General features: G+C 29.6%; 1 protein-coding gene across 2 annotated transcripts in view; it reads right to left on the bottom strand.

Annotated features, from left to right (window-relative positions):
• The window catches only part of SMSr (Sphingomyelin synthase related), a 67367-nt gene that overhangs the window by 30430 nt on the left and 21992 nt on the right, over nt 1-14945 (bottom strand). The window contains exons 3-4 of one of the 2 annotated variants that reach the window (XM_035374988.2): nt 12120-12362; nt 6459-6485 (exon numbers count right to left, since the gene is read on the bottom strand). In XM_035374988.2, coding sequence (XP_035230879.1) covers nt 6459-6485; nt 12120-12362 — 270 coding nt within the window. The remainder of the gene's footprint in view (nt 1-6458; nt 6486-12119; nt 12363-14945) is intronic. The other variant, XM_035374989.2, reaches the window with a different exon arrangement.

The raw sequence follows: 14945 nt of genomic DNA, 5'->3' as shown, positions 1-14945 counted from the left end.
TAAACTTGATGCAGCATGGAATAAGTTGCCCGTTTCTGTCATCCAAGACCAGTTCAACTCCATGCCTAACTGGGTAAAGGAGTTTTAGCTGCCACGTGTGGCAGCTGTTTCTATTAATTTTGCACTATTATAAACTCCCAAATTGCTTGCAAATTTAATCATTTTGTCGGCATGCCATACTGTTTACATGCAATAAATATAATTTTTTTATTTGCTTTCCTTTATGGTGTTGCAATTTTAATGGCCAGCAGTGCATTTGCTATTACAGAAAGTTCAATTAACAGAACTGTATGTTCTTAAAAAAGAATGCTTTCATACAGAAAGAAGGATCAACTTCAGAAGAATTATGTAAATATACCACACTGCAAATACTTAAATTTTGTAAACATTAGCAAAATATTAACATCTGCAATAGAGTTAATTTTTTTTTTTTTTTTTTTTTTTTTTTTTTTTTTTTTTTGTATTTTGCTGAAGAGATTTTTTGGTATGTTCATGACATTTTTATAAAGCTAATTCTAAAATCTTCTTAAAACAAAGTCAACTTGAATTTTTGTTAAAAATCAAACTATATGGCTAAAAATTTGGTACTTGTCTTCAATGGCTGACTTAGTGAGAATGATGATTTGGCATGCTTCAGCACTGGTAAGAAACAAATGGTTATCAATTTGTGCATATAAGAGAAACAATCGTTTACTGTTAAAGACATGTGCAGGTGTGTTTCTTCTGCTGTCACTTTTAAAATGTAAGGATTTTCCCTGTGTGTTCATAAGTCATGTTCCTTTGACTAATGAAAATGTTTGCTTTAAAAAATATAGCGGTTTTTTTTCATTGCAAATATTTAATTATACTTACTGTTTTTATCTACCATCAACTAAAATATATGCTATAGTTTTTTCCTCAAGAAAAGTTAGTTTGCTAAGCCAAAGAATTCATAAAAATAAGCATAATATGCAATCATATGTTTGAAAAGAAACCATCTGGTAATGCAATGTGCAGGCACCAAGTCAGTTGTAATAATGTTGTTTGAGGCATTGTTAACAGTAACTGAACTATGGCCACCAGAAAGAGTTTTTTTAAAATGATTTTTTGTTACATTTATGTAAATTACTTTTTACAGTATTAACAAAATTTTAAGAAATCAAATCAATAGAATTTTACAATTTATTTAATTAAATGCTATATAAATTAACTACTAAAATAAAAACAAATTTATATTAAATCTGCTCCATATGTATATTAAATAATTTATGTTCTGTAGATACTGAAAGAATTATTGTTTACCATAGTCAATTTTTTTTAATACAAGCAATAAATCACACTTTTAAAGTCCAAATTGCAGATACAGAAGACAAGTACCAAAAATTTTATGTAACATTTAGTATTTGAAATAAAATTCCATGATATAAATTTAGTAAAATTTTAACATAAAATTGAAAATTCTATATTTAATTGTTTTATTTTAACTGTTTTATTTCTTATTTGCAGAGGGTTATGCACATTATGACTAGCTATTAAAACACTATACTGATTATTACACTGAAATTCTGCAAAGATTTTAGAACCTTTCCCATATAAAATAAAACTGCATACATCCTAATATATAATTAATAAAATTTCTGTAATTTTTAGTAATATTTTCTTATTTTATATCATGCTTATAGATGACTACAAATTAAAATTATCCTAGCTATTCACAATATTACATTTTTAAGAATAAAGAGTGTTAAAGAAAAATAATGTACTGCCCACTTAATTAAAGATAAGAAAAAGCCTCATGTCAAGAAATGCCAAATGTTCTGGAGATTGAGGGTAGATTATTTCATAATTCAACATTTATCAAAGGAAGCTGAGATATTTATTTATTAGCTTGTAACAGTATATAAATCAGAAGTGGAGAACATGCAGCCTCTACCTCTTGTATTAATTAATGTTTAATTATATAGATTATGACAATTTGACAATTAATAAAATTAAATAACATGCTGTCATCTACTGAGTATAAAATGAATAAGAATGCTGTAGTGTTGCAATTGTAGCAGTCTTTCAAAGTCTGACATTATTGCCATTCTGGAGCAATTTTCAGTTTGCCAATGTCCAATAATAGAAATGCTTTTGTTTTGCTCTTATTTTTGGCCATGGCTCAACCTTACTAGAACTACATTAACCCTGTTGCTATAGCAACCACCACCCATTAGGGATTGTGACAGTCGCGGTTCTGAGAGACAGACAGTACCTCCTTCTGCCCCGCACCCCTCAGCATTCCCCTGCATGTTACAGAGTGGGTGATTTGTAGTTATCTGCTTGCTTGCAACAGTCTCGTTTCATATTGCTATTGGTCGCTGTGAAAAATCTAGTTATTGTTTTACTTATTCTGAGGTTTTACTAATACACAGTTTTATTGTATTTTTAATAAGTATACACTTTCTTAAGCTCTGGCACCAGTTCTGGGTTTATGTGAAAAACAAATTAGCTATTCATAATTCAAAGAACACTATAATTCTTAAGATACTATTTGATATTCATTTTCCTCCATCATGCCAAACTGTAAGACAAGAAAACTAAATGAAAAAAACAGAACATTTAATCTAGAATGGGAATTAGACTATTTTTTTACTTCTGTGAAAGATAAAATGGCATGTTTATTTGCAATATAATTTTGACTACTTTGAAAAAAGCTAATGCAAATAAACACTATTTGACTCATAGAAAGCAAATGCAAATAAACACAGTTTATACTACTTTGAAAAAAGCAAATGCAAATGAACACTATTTGACTGAAAAAAACATAAATATTTCAACTTAGAAGACGAATTGCAACAAACTGCAGTTCAAAAATTGAAAAATTAAAAGCATCATCAATAGAAGTCTTTTAAAAGAATGCTTTTATACAGAAAAATACCATTACAGTTGCTGTTACTTACAAAATAGCACATATACTTGGAAAAAAGAGGCAGCCTATTTAATGACGTAGAAATAATTAAAGAATGCATTGTTGAAGAAGTAGGTATGTTAGATCCAGAAAAAGTTTATAAATACAAACAACTGCCTCATTCAAGATGGTGTTGGTGTATTTAATTACGGCAAAGCACACGAGAGCTATCTGCCTAAGGGGAGGGATGCCTTCGTGGAGGACTTTCTAAGGGAAACTGGCTCGTATACACGTTACACATGGGGAAAACCATGAAAACGCCCATGCAGCCAGCCCGTTCGCGGGATTCGAACCTCGGACCGAACTACCAGTGTTCAGCGACTTTACCGCTCGGCCGCTGGTGGGCACCTCATTCAAGATGAATTATAACAGATAGACAGCATGAATTAGCTGAAAATGTAACAGAACAACTTCGAACAATTGTACAAAATGAAGATGTTTATTTTTCAATTGCTTTAGCTGAAGGCATTGATAAAAGGACTCGGCACAAGTTTAATATTTTATTCATGCTGTAGCTAAAGATTTTTCAGTGTTACGAAAAACTTCTTGCACTGAGTACACTAACTGGAAGAACTGGAACTAAGTTGAAGAACAGAGTTCACGTTTTTGAAAACTTCAGAGAAACACACCATTGATTATAATTTAATGTCAGTAATTTAGTCAGTGTGTGCACATTCCATGAGAGGTCAAGGAGAAGGATTCATTGCATTACATTGCATATAGCAGCAATAACTTTTATTTAACACTAAAAAAAAAATGGCGACATACAAACAAGAAGATAAAACATGTTCTATAAACTTATTTAAAAAAAAAAATAATTACATGCTTCGTGCGAGAAAATGCATGCAGCTCTCGAGCCTGCATTTCAATATTGCCAGTAATCTGTACATTATTTATTATTCATCTATTTCAAATGCACGAGAGATTAATAACGATATTAAAGCTGTTACACCATATATATTTAAGGCTCATTGAGGGGTGGTGCTAGATATCTTACTGCCTGATGCAATCGTTACTGGTGCTGAATTCTGTTGCCAAGCGCCTCTCTAAGTTCTAAATTTTTGTTGCCTCTTAATTCTGAATCCCTGTGCTTTCCCTATATACTAAAAATATTTTCAGCCCTTAATTCTGTTGCTTGGTGCTTCTTTAAATTCCAAAAATCTTGTCTTCCCTAAATTCTGCTGCCCGGTGTGGCCATACGAGCTCTGGCACCAGTTCTGGGTTTATGTGAAAAACAAATTAGCTATTCATAATTCAAAGAACACTATATGTAATCTATAAGTAACATTAACAAAAATCTATTTTTAGCATATGGAAGAGATTTTTGTTAAATTCTCCCTTGTCAGTATTTTTTAGGGCATTTAAATTAAATCTGTAATCATTTCCAAGAGTAATGTCAGCATTAAAGGTTACCATATTCTTTGTTATTCAATTACTAATATTAAAAAAATGTTTGAGCATCGCTGCATGAGTCATTACTCAAGTTGTCGTGTGTTGATAAACATGCGGTGATGAAATCAAAATATAATAAATAATGATTTGGCAGTTTGACTTCAGGGATATTAGTATGTGTAAAATCAACAACGAATGCTTCGGTTTGAGATGTATGACAAGACGATACACAGCTATGGAGCCAAATAATTATCACACAAATTAATGCTAAATTATTTTTTTCTTCAATAATGAGGTATTTCTTCAATAACGAGGAATAATGAGGTATTCTATTCTAACGAGGTACTTATTTAGTGCCAAAGGGAAATTAAGAATTAGGACTCTCCACATTTTATTTATGGTGGAAAAAAATCAAATGCCTATGTGTAAAGCATTAAAAAAAGTTGTTGGCAGTTTTGAGGCCCAGATTTTAGATCATTCCGGATATTGGATGTCCGGAGCTTGAACTTTGTACTATAATATAAAATGTGGCAAAAAATCCAAGTGTTTAAAAAAAAATTACAAAATTTTCAAAATATTCCTTTTTTACCTGCAAAACATTTCCTGGAGCTAGCAAAAATGTTGAATGAGCAAAAATGTAAAAATAAAACCATTCGATGAATATGTAGGTGTCTTGGATTTTTTAACAGAAGAATATACTGAAAGAGTTTCAGATTTTCACGAACACACTTCTTCTATGAAACTGGCATTCGAACCACATTTAGTAGATATATCCAAAGTTCCTATGGAATAGAGTTATTTGAGTTGCTAGAGGATAAAATTTTCAAATCTCTTTTTGACGCTAAAAAGAATCCCATAGAAATCTGGAAAAATGCTGTTGAATATCCATACCTATGAGAGCATGCACATCGTATACTTTCCTGCTTTGGAAATACTTACTGCTGTGAGTTACATTTTCTTTCGTGAAAAAAATAAAATTAGTTGTTTAAGAATGCAAATTACAGATACTCATTTAAAAGATCCACTAAGGCTGCACATTCTGAAGCTTGATGCAAATATTCAATTGCTTTCAGGCAAGAAACAAATGCAAACATCCCACTAAATTAAATTTTTCATCCGATTTTAACATTATTTTATAGAATGTTACTATATTGTTTTTTGTAACTTAATATTATTACTTTTCTATTGTTTTTCTTTATAATGTAATAGATTTATTGAAAAATACTTCTACTTTATTATTACTGTTTGAAACAATATTTAAATATTTGTAGTTTATTAAAAAATGATTACTATTATAATAAGTTATTAGGCTTATGTGAATACAAAAATATTTTATATTGTAAATTTTTAGTTTAATAAATGACAATGTTTTTATGCATTATTTCCATATAATGCAATAAAGTGATAAAACTATAATAATTTCACAAAAGTCACATTTATAGGTATAGCAACTCCTTTATCACGGTCTAATTAAAATGTGGCCTCTCATGGTAAAAAGGTTCCCCATCTCTGATATAAATCTTCTTCTTTGAGGAGGGGGGAGGGGAAAGCTTTGCTTCATATATGTTGCATTCCTTACAAAATCAATTGAAATTATGAAACTTTTTCTTTCTTTTTTTTAATTCAGAAGTAACTATTAATATATCTTTGATGGTATAATGAATACTTTTCAATAACATATTTTTTCTTTTGACATACAGCAACACAGTTTTTTTTTTTGTACCTAAATATTATAAATGATACCATGTCAGAGGGATTAGCTGATAACATTTATCAATGTCAGCTAGTTTAGATACTCAAGTTGATTAATTAAAATCAAAAGATTACAACAACCTCATAATCACTGTATAATTACTAAATGGCAAAACAATCAGCCAACTTTAAATAACTAAATTTACTGTTCATTACAGCAATGTAATGCATGAATGATTTAATCTCAAGGAAATGCAACTGATTTTCTAGATATGTTAAACATTCATAAAAACATTTTATTATTAATTTATAAAATTTATATAATAAATATGTTAGTATAATTAATTAAACTATCCCAAATAATTAAAGAATAAATAATACAATTCACATATATGGAATCTTTAAAGATGTTCACAGTGAACATATTCAACAAAATATATCCTACCTCCACAGATATCATCAATGTTGGCTGCTATGAAAAAAATTTTATTTATAAATTTCTCTGCAAGAGTTATTTTATATCAAAAGTCTAAAATCAGCAAAATGCAGATACATTTTTAAAAAAAAAAAAAATCAAATAAGGCATGTACATGATAAAAATTCATAGATTTTATAAATATTAAAAATAATGTACATTTGCTGTTCTACAATATTTCATAAATAAACATTCCCTAAGCTCATTAAAATTATAAACTTCATGCAACAAACATACATTACGGTTTTAAATCTAATTTAAAATGTACTACTGGACATTGAAATTTCTTATAGTTTACAGCAATTTTCAGATAAATTTTCTTTATAATTATTAAAAATATTACAAAGATGAAAACAAAATAATTCATTAGATTACAGTTACAAAGCACAGATTTTACAATTAAAAAAATTTGCAGAAAAGGCTAAACTAAATTTTTTTCTCTTGAAATAAAAAAAAAAAGAGGACTATATGACACTTGGATACAATTTTTTTTTAAATTGAATTCAATAGAAAAAGGTTGTATTTTGCTAATAATTTAATGTAAAAATATTTTTAAATAATGAGGTCATATCATATATTCTTCCAACAAGATTTTAACATAATAAATGCATATCTAAAATCCAAGTGCAAAAAGAGAATTTGAACTGTTATTATGTTGATGTACAGTACTGCTATTATTCTTGTTACTTCCTTGTACGAAGTAAAAAGGAAGTATTGTAATCGCGAAAAGTTTCAGGCAGCATTTTCAACGAAAATATCCATTTTGACCGCTATTGAATGCAATTTAACGATGTTTTTGCATGATATCTGTATGTAAGGACAGAATAAAAGACTCGTTTCCTCCAAGAAAATTATAAAACTGCTTTAAAATTAATTCTGAAGACAATTTTTCATGGCGTCTGTACGAACGTATGTATCTCGCATAACTAAAAAATGAATAGCCTCAGAACGTTGAAATTTTGTATATAGGACTACTATAACATGTAGATGTGCACCTCATATTTTGGTTGCAATCGGCCACACCAAACGTATATAAATATATTCATCATATTTTTTTGCATTTATAATTAAATCCTATTTTAATCGCGATTTTTATTTAAAAACCTATGTTATACTTTCAATATAGTAAGATTGCAAATGATAACATTTTTAATATTCTAATACAATGATTCATTACGAAGACTAAACAATTACCCCCTTTCTTTTTCCTCTTGCAACTATGTGACTTTACAACTCCCATTTCACAGTCAACCCTTTCAGAACTCTCATTTCACAGTCAATTTAGTTATTTTGATTCAACAAAGATTTCTTCTATCAACTTCCCAATATTAGATGGATATTTAGTATTTCAGAGTTATATGTTGATCAATATGAAGTAAACAAGTATTTAAAAAAAGGAATTATTCTTCTGTTTAATCTACTGAATAAAAATGCAAATGTTGAATGCTTAGTGATATTTTGATAAAATCTAAATTAGATAAACTGCACACAGATGCACAAATGATTAAAGAATCCTAATAATAATAATATCTGCAAAATTTACTTAAGGTATTAAAACAAATGATCACTATACTACAGTTCTTCCCCCTACCCATTAATCCAAGCTTCGCATAACATAAAAAAACATGAATTAATACTGCAATTCTAAAATGCTTTTCATAATGAACATATCTGAATGCTATCTAATGAATAGAAAGTTTATTTGCAGGTTTTCTGAATGATTTTGACACAGCAGAATAGCTAATTATCATACATATACTACCATTTAAATACTCAGTCTGATAAACATCAACTACCAATCTGTATTTTATTTTCATGACAAAAGAGCATTTCGTAATTTTACTAAAAGAAATATTTTCCCATTTGTCTTGTCCTGCCTTTCATAGTTTGAAAATTACCTTTGGCTAATGTGTAGAAAGTGCCCTTTTTAATAGTCGGAAAGTGCAGTAGTGATTTGCTATCTCAATAGCTGTGCTGTGCCAGCTATTTTTGTTGATGGCTACATTTTAAAACTTATATTTTTGTTAACATGTGATATTTTATTTAATTTGCCATTCTATTCTATTCCTGGCAGAAAATAGTAACTTTCAATAATTTCTTTAATATACATGATATTGATCATTGTGCATTTTTAGATACCTCGATTCCAAGATTTTTGTATCGTGCTTGCACAGAAAATGAGAAAATGCTCATTTGGAAAGTGCAGAAATATAGGCTTTTATCCACAATTTATTTTTAGAATTTTGAGGTTATTAAAAAAAACTGCAGAAGGCAATAATTTATCTCTCAGTGCAAACACAATAGCCAATTTATTTTTTATGTTTCATTAATTTCAGTTACTTACTTCACCAAAACTGTAAAAATTAAAGTGTGAACAATCTCTATAACTTATGAACATCTTGCATTATTTCAAAGATATTAATTTTGTAAACCCTTTTCATGAAAGGATTTTGATTAATTTCTCATGATTAGATTAATAAACAACCTAAATTATATGTACAAAAAAGGCTACAGTAATTCAAAATATTTTAGATACAATTTCTTTATATATATATACAGTCAAAAGTCGTTAATCCAGACTCGTCGGGACTTCGGTGATTCCGGATTATCAATTTTTCCGGATTATAGATCATCAGTTTAAATCTGGTAAGATGGCATGCAGAAATTATAAAATTAAAAATATGAAACCGTAATTTATGAAATAAAGAACAATTATGATCTAAAGGGTATCAAAATTTACGAAAAAAAAGCTTAATATTTATTTGTTTACTTTATTAAACATTTCTTTCAATGTAAGTTGTTTAAGTTGCTTCGTTTTTTATGTGATAATACATTCTCTTTAATTCTATAAACAGACATAATTTCTTGTTCAGTTACAAAGTTCCGCTGTTCAAGTCCTATAATTGCTGTGTCTACCGACTAATTTGTCAATCGAAATTTTTTCGTTTTCAATAACCTCTGTTACTTTCTTCGCTACTGGAAGCGAATTAAAATGATGAGGAATTTGATTTAAATCATATCAAAGACGGAGTACATCGAGATGAAATACTACATTTAGTAAGGAATTATAAGCCAAATAAAAACATCTGCCCTGAAGATAAGGATAGTGCTGACAGATCAACTTCCAATTCATTGCGTGCCCGCATTAAAGATAAACAAAGTTTAGATAAACAAACATTAAAGTTTAGATAAACAAAGGATATGCCTTTATCCATTTTTTGTAGCAATTCCTCTTTTTGTTTAATGAACTTCAAAACATACTTTCGCTTTGTAGATCCTTTCTTTACATATTAATAAATATATATCAGAAATTCTATTTGACATAATCGAAAGTTCAAGCTTAATTTTATAAAATTGCTCTAACAGTCTGCAAAAAATAATAAGCTGGATCCAATTCGAAGGTTAAGGAACAACACAATCTGCAACATTAACTGAAATAAATAATTAGATAATTTTAGCTTAGCTTATACCATCCGTTATACATTAAACGCGCACTCGTAAACGTATTTTGCACACGCGCACAAGCATATTTGCAGCCATAAAGATCTTAACTTAAACTTTCTGCGCATGCGTCCCATTGACACATGCGCAGAAAGTTTGTAGCTTTGAGGTCCGGATTATAGATCATTCCGGATTATGGGTGTCCAAATTAACGACTTTTGACTGTATATAATACAAATAAAAAAATTAATGTGGAAATATTACATTTTGTTAGATTTCATTAATTATATACAAATGTGTGTGTATGAAGAGAATATAAAATCATTGTTCCACTTCCCATTTTGGAGAGAATAATAAAATTGTTGGATTTAAATGCTACTAAAAAAGTGAAAAATACTTCCTAAAAAAGTAAAGCCTCCCACTTTAGTTTAAAAAGAAATAATATGCATGTATTAGGGCATGTGCAAAAAGTACACCTATTTTTTTTTTTTTTTTTGTCAAAAAGATAAGCAGAGAACATGAAAAGGAAAGTATCATTCTATACAACTGTCTTTACTAGATATGGAGACATTGCTACCTATCAGATTAAGTTTATTGAACACCAATAAAATTGCTCTGTTTTTGAGTTTAAAAAAAAAAAAAATCCTCTGCATTGTCAAAAATTTGGAAAGTGTAGGTCCCTGCAATGATCATATAAGATGATGTTCTGTACGGGACGATCAAGGAAATATGCTAGATGGGTTAAATTTTAAAATTAATTTTTTCAGGCTGATTAAAGCAGCATGAAGTCTAATGGTATTATGATGAAAGATAACAACTTTGTGATTGATAAGCATCGACTGCTTAGATGTCAGTTATCCTTAGTCAGAGGTTGATATTTATTGTTTAGTCTCATCCCAACAGGTTAATTCTCCTATGACATCCCACCAGACACCTAATAAAATCTTTTTGGGATGCATTCCTCCTTTTGGTGTTAATGAAATGTTTTTTATTCAGCACTGATATAAGAAATATTACAAACATTTCTCATGCAATTTTTACAGATAACAGTGATTACATCAATAATAATTACTGTAACAATTAACATGAAAATTTTGTGGTATGTAGAAATTTCTATGTCAGATTTCTATAAATTTGACTAAGTATTTGAATGTACAAGACAGTTATTGGATATGTAGCTTGGGTTTACACCCCAATCACATGGTAAGATTCTTCTGCCATGTTTAGAGGAGAAAATGTATAGAGCTCCCTCTAGCAACCTACAGCTGCAATTAGGGTTTGAATAGGACCAAGCAACTACAGATGCAGATGTGCATTTACCAGTCAGGGCTTCCAAGTTTCTTCCACAAAGGGAAAAAATATAACAATTTATTTCATGTTTAAATTATTTTATCTATACTTTATTCAGATATTAGCAATTATATTACTAATTTAAATATTTTCATTTTCCATACAATTTAAAAAGTCTTACTTGTATGCTTGTGTAAATCTTTCTTTGGTAATTACAAGTATGTATATACATATATACACATATACATGTATATGTGTATTGTGTACTTGAGATCTTTCACATGTGTGAATTTAGATCGATTTTAAAACAGACTTTCCATCCATATAAATAAAAAATACAGAAAAATTATTTATAAAGAATAAAAAACCAAACTCGATTAAAAAAGAAAGTTAAATTACAAAATGAATGTATGATGGTTTCTACTTTGTGGATAGCAGCCATACCTTTATGGCAGGCCACAGTTATGAGGGCATCCCTTTACAATGATCAGTAAGTTTATCAATCATTTTAGTCTGGGAAGCATGAAAACTTTTATCCACTTAGAAGCCAATATACTTTCATATTCGCTCCTCCCCAGTTTTATGTAAGATGCCAAAAATAAGGTTAGATATATATCAATTTGTACTACAATCATATCAATGAAACTTATCCAGAGATACAATTAAACCATCTGTGTACCTCTGCAAAAGATGTATCCAATTTTTATCAGCATACTATTTCCCATTAAGTTTGAACTATGCACAAGTTTTAGCTGTTTTGTAGTATTAAAAAAAATTACAAACATTCTTATGATATATCATTTTCAACATTAAGATTTATTGGTACTCAGTGCATCTACAAATGCACAGAACAATGACATACAATTTACTAATGCAGAAAAATTCAAAAGCAATAAATACCTGTTTATGAGAATTTTCAGAATGATCACCTTCATCTTCACTAAACTCACTACCAAATGTATTTAAATCTGAAGAATCACTAGCTTCTCTTCTATGTCTGCGTCGACGTAACTTTGCTCCATTATTACTAATTCGATAAGAAGCAGAATCATCTCCGGATGCCCTACACTGAGGCAGTAGAACAGGATTCAATGCTTGCAATTCATGCACAGCAATGGCCAAGCGTTTAATGTCTCCTAACACCTAATTATAAAGCATTAAAAAAATTAACACAAAAAAATTAAGATACAAGAAACACAATTTAAAAAATATAAGAAAAATTTCAAATACAAAATTACATAATCATTTAGCAATATTTTATTGCTTGATATATAATTTATGCAATTTTTGGTACTTGAACTGCGCAATTCTGAAAAGAATTTACCAAGCAACATGCTATGCTGGCAACCCATAATGTAATGAAAATGCATTTATGTCAAAACCCAGGCATAAGTGCATAATCGCCACGTAAGTGCAGATCTCGGCTATTCAGATCTGATAGTTTATTTTTTGGGTTAGTGCTTGTTCTGATTAAAGTTTATGAGCTTGTGCATTTTTCCCCTTGAAAGCAATCATAAAGGGACTGAAGAGTTTTCTAGCTGATGAAAAAGAAAGCGCTGCATTTTTTCTTTTTTTTAAAAAATATGGCATTTTACTTAACAGTAGAGAAAACAAAAGTTCACTTTTTATGAAAGTGTACTTTGTACATAATCCTGAGTTTGTGCTTTGATACTGCAATTTGCGTAACTCTCTGATTTTTAAGTGAAAACAGACTGTTGTTTACATGGGCAGAACCACCAGTGTGTGCAATGTTAAGTTGTGCTGATGCCAAGTTTCTGCATTTCTACGATATTTTTGAAGCTATATCATATTGCTATGTACACGGGGAGAACAGAGGAAAAACAGGAAAGTGTTTTATTATGAAATTTTTTTTTACATTTCTAATGTTGTAAATTGTTTACTGTTTTAAATAATTATTAGTGTGCTGCCATAATTTAAAATAAGTGTTGCTTTTTACATCTTAGGCTGACAAAAAATTAGTAGCCAATGACTGCCAACTGCAGGAGGGCTGGGTGGATAATCAGAAAGTACCCAATTTTCTCAGTTTTAATTTAATTGAATTAAGATTATTAATTATTAAATTAACCAATTCTGTAATACAATTTTTGCTTTGGCGGATATTAAGAATCTGAATATCTACGATTTTAAATATGATACTAATCTAAAAATTCAATAATTATAAAAAAATTAATGAAAAATCTTAAGATACCAAAGCTTTAACAAACTTTAAATGCTGCACAACTTCTATAATTTTCCCTTAAATCAATAAGGCTAGAAGAATGCTAAAAATGGATAAAAAATATTACTTAAATTCTTTTAACAGTGGATGCACAGTTAGATTAAGACAGGCTGGTCATTCTATCATTCAGCAGTTATGACATATTCTTAAATGCATTTGTATCAAATGCCTTTTATCAGTTTCAAGATAGCGAAAGCATCAGTAGCCAGGAAAACTATGGATATCCGCAGGTCATTTATAATTGGGTTTGGTACAGACATCTTGTTTTGTGCAAACTGCAAGGACAAACACAGTTTATCCAGGTGCACCACTGATAGAGCTATTAAAACAATGCCAATGAGTAGCCTATATGATAGGCATCGCCTAACTGCGGCTCATGAGCTATTTGTGTCCCTTTGCCCTTCGAAATGTGACTTGTTCACAATAAAATGTAGTTTAATTTTTGAAATATACACAAAATTTGAAACAGAAATCAAGCAATGACATATTACTTTATTAATGGAATTTAATTTCTTAAATTATATTATGCATGCAGTAATTTAATCGATTTCAAATTTTCCACTGCAGGCTTAGTATCAGAGTAACAAATAAAATTTCCAATAATTCCATTTCTAGAAATGACTATTCTTGCCATGTTACTTAAGTAGATAATGGCCATCAGAATAGAACAGAATGTGCAAATATTAAGTTAATCTAAAAAATAATGGTCTCTGATATTTTTTCTCTTAGGTTAATTTTATTTCAGGCAGTTTCTACCCACATTCGTTTTTCATAGCAGTTGTGATCCACCTGGAAGATTTGCTATTCATTGTAGAGTACTACTTCTATTCAATCCTTGAATTGTTAGAATAACTTCTGAAGAAACCTTTCTCGCCCAACAGTCCAAGCAGGACTCTTTCAGCTTACAGAAGAATTTTAAATCCGAGGATTTTATGGTTGGCAAGATAAAACTTACCTGCTTGTATTTAGTTGACTTCTCTCAATTTTCTGCGAGTCTCCTTCAAAATTAATTCCCCACACTAAGCAAACCAGGTCATTTTTAGGCAATGCTTTTGCAGTTTTCACAACACTCAGAGTAATATGCTTCAATAAACACTTTTTTTATATAAAATTCTATCTTTCATAATAAGTCCTTGGTAATTCTGAGATCATAATTTATTTCACCAAAGGTTGGGGTTGCAGGGAGAATCTCCGGGTTGACAAGGATTTCAATTCTTGTAAACATTTTTATTTTTTGTTTTATTAATTGTTGTTATTCAAGCTAGAAATTTTTCACTTTCATATCAATAATGTTGCATCAAGTGAATACAAGCTTCTTTCTTCTGCAAAGTTGCTATCAAAATACAGTATAGTTATGGCAGTGAAATTGCTTTAGCTTGTGATATTTTCTCGCATATTGTTTGACGAACTTCTTTCTTTTTAGCTGGATACAAATACTGCACGAGGTTAGACCCAACACTAGGTATTTTGCTGCTCAAGTACTTCTA

The sequence above is a fragment of the Stegodyphus dumicola genome, chromosome 1 (genome assembly GCF_044657685.1).
Source record: "Stegodyphus dumicola isolate Sdum_Otavi_A_Nest chromosome 1, ASM4465768v1".
NCBI classification, from domain to species: Eukaryota; Metazoa; Arthropoda; class Arachnida; order Araneae; family Eresidae; genus Stegodyphus; species Stegodyphus dumicola.
Note: the sequence above shows the minus strand (reverse complement) of the source record. Positions and strands in the feature narration are given on the sequence as shown.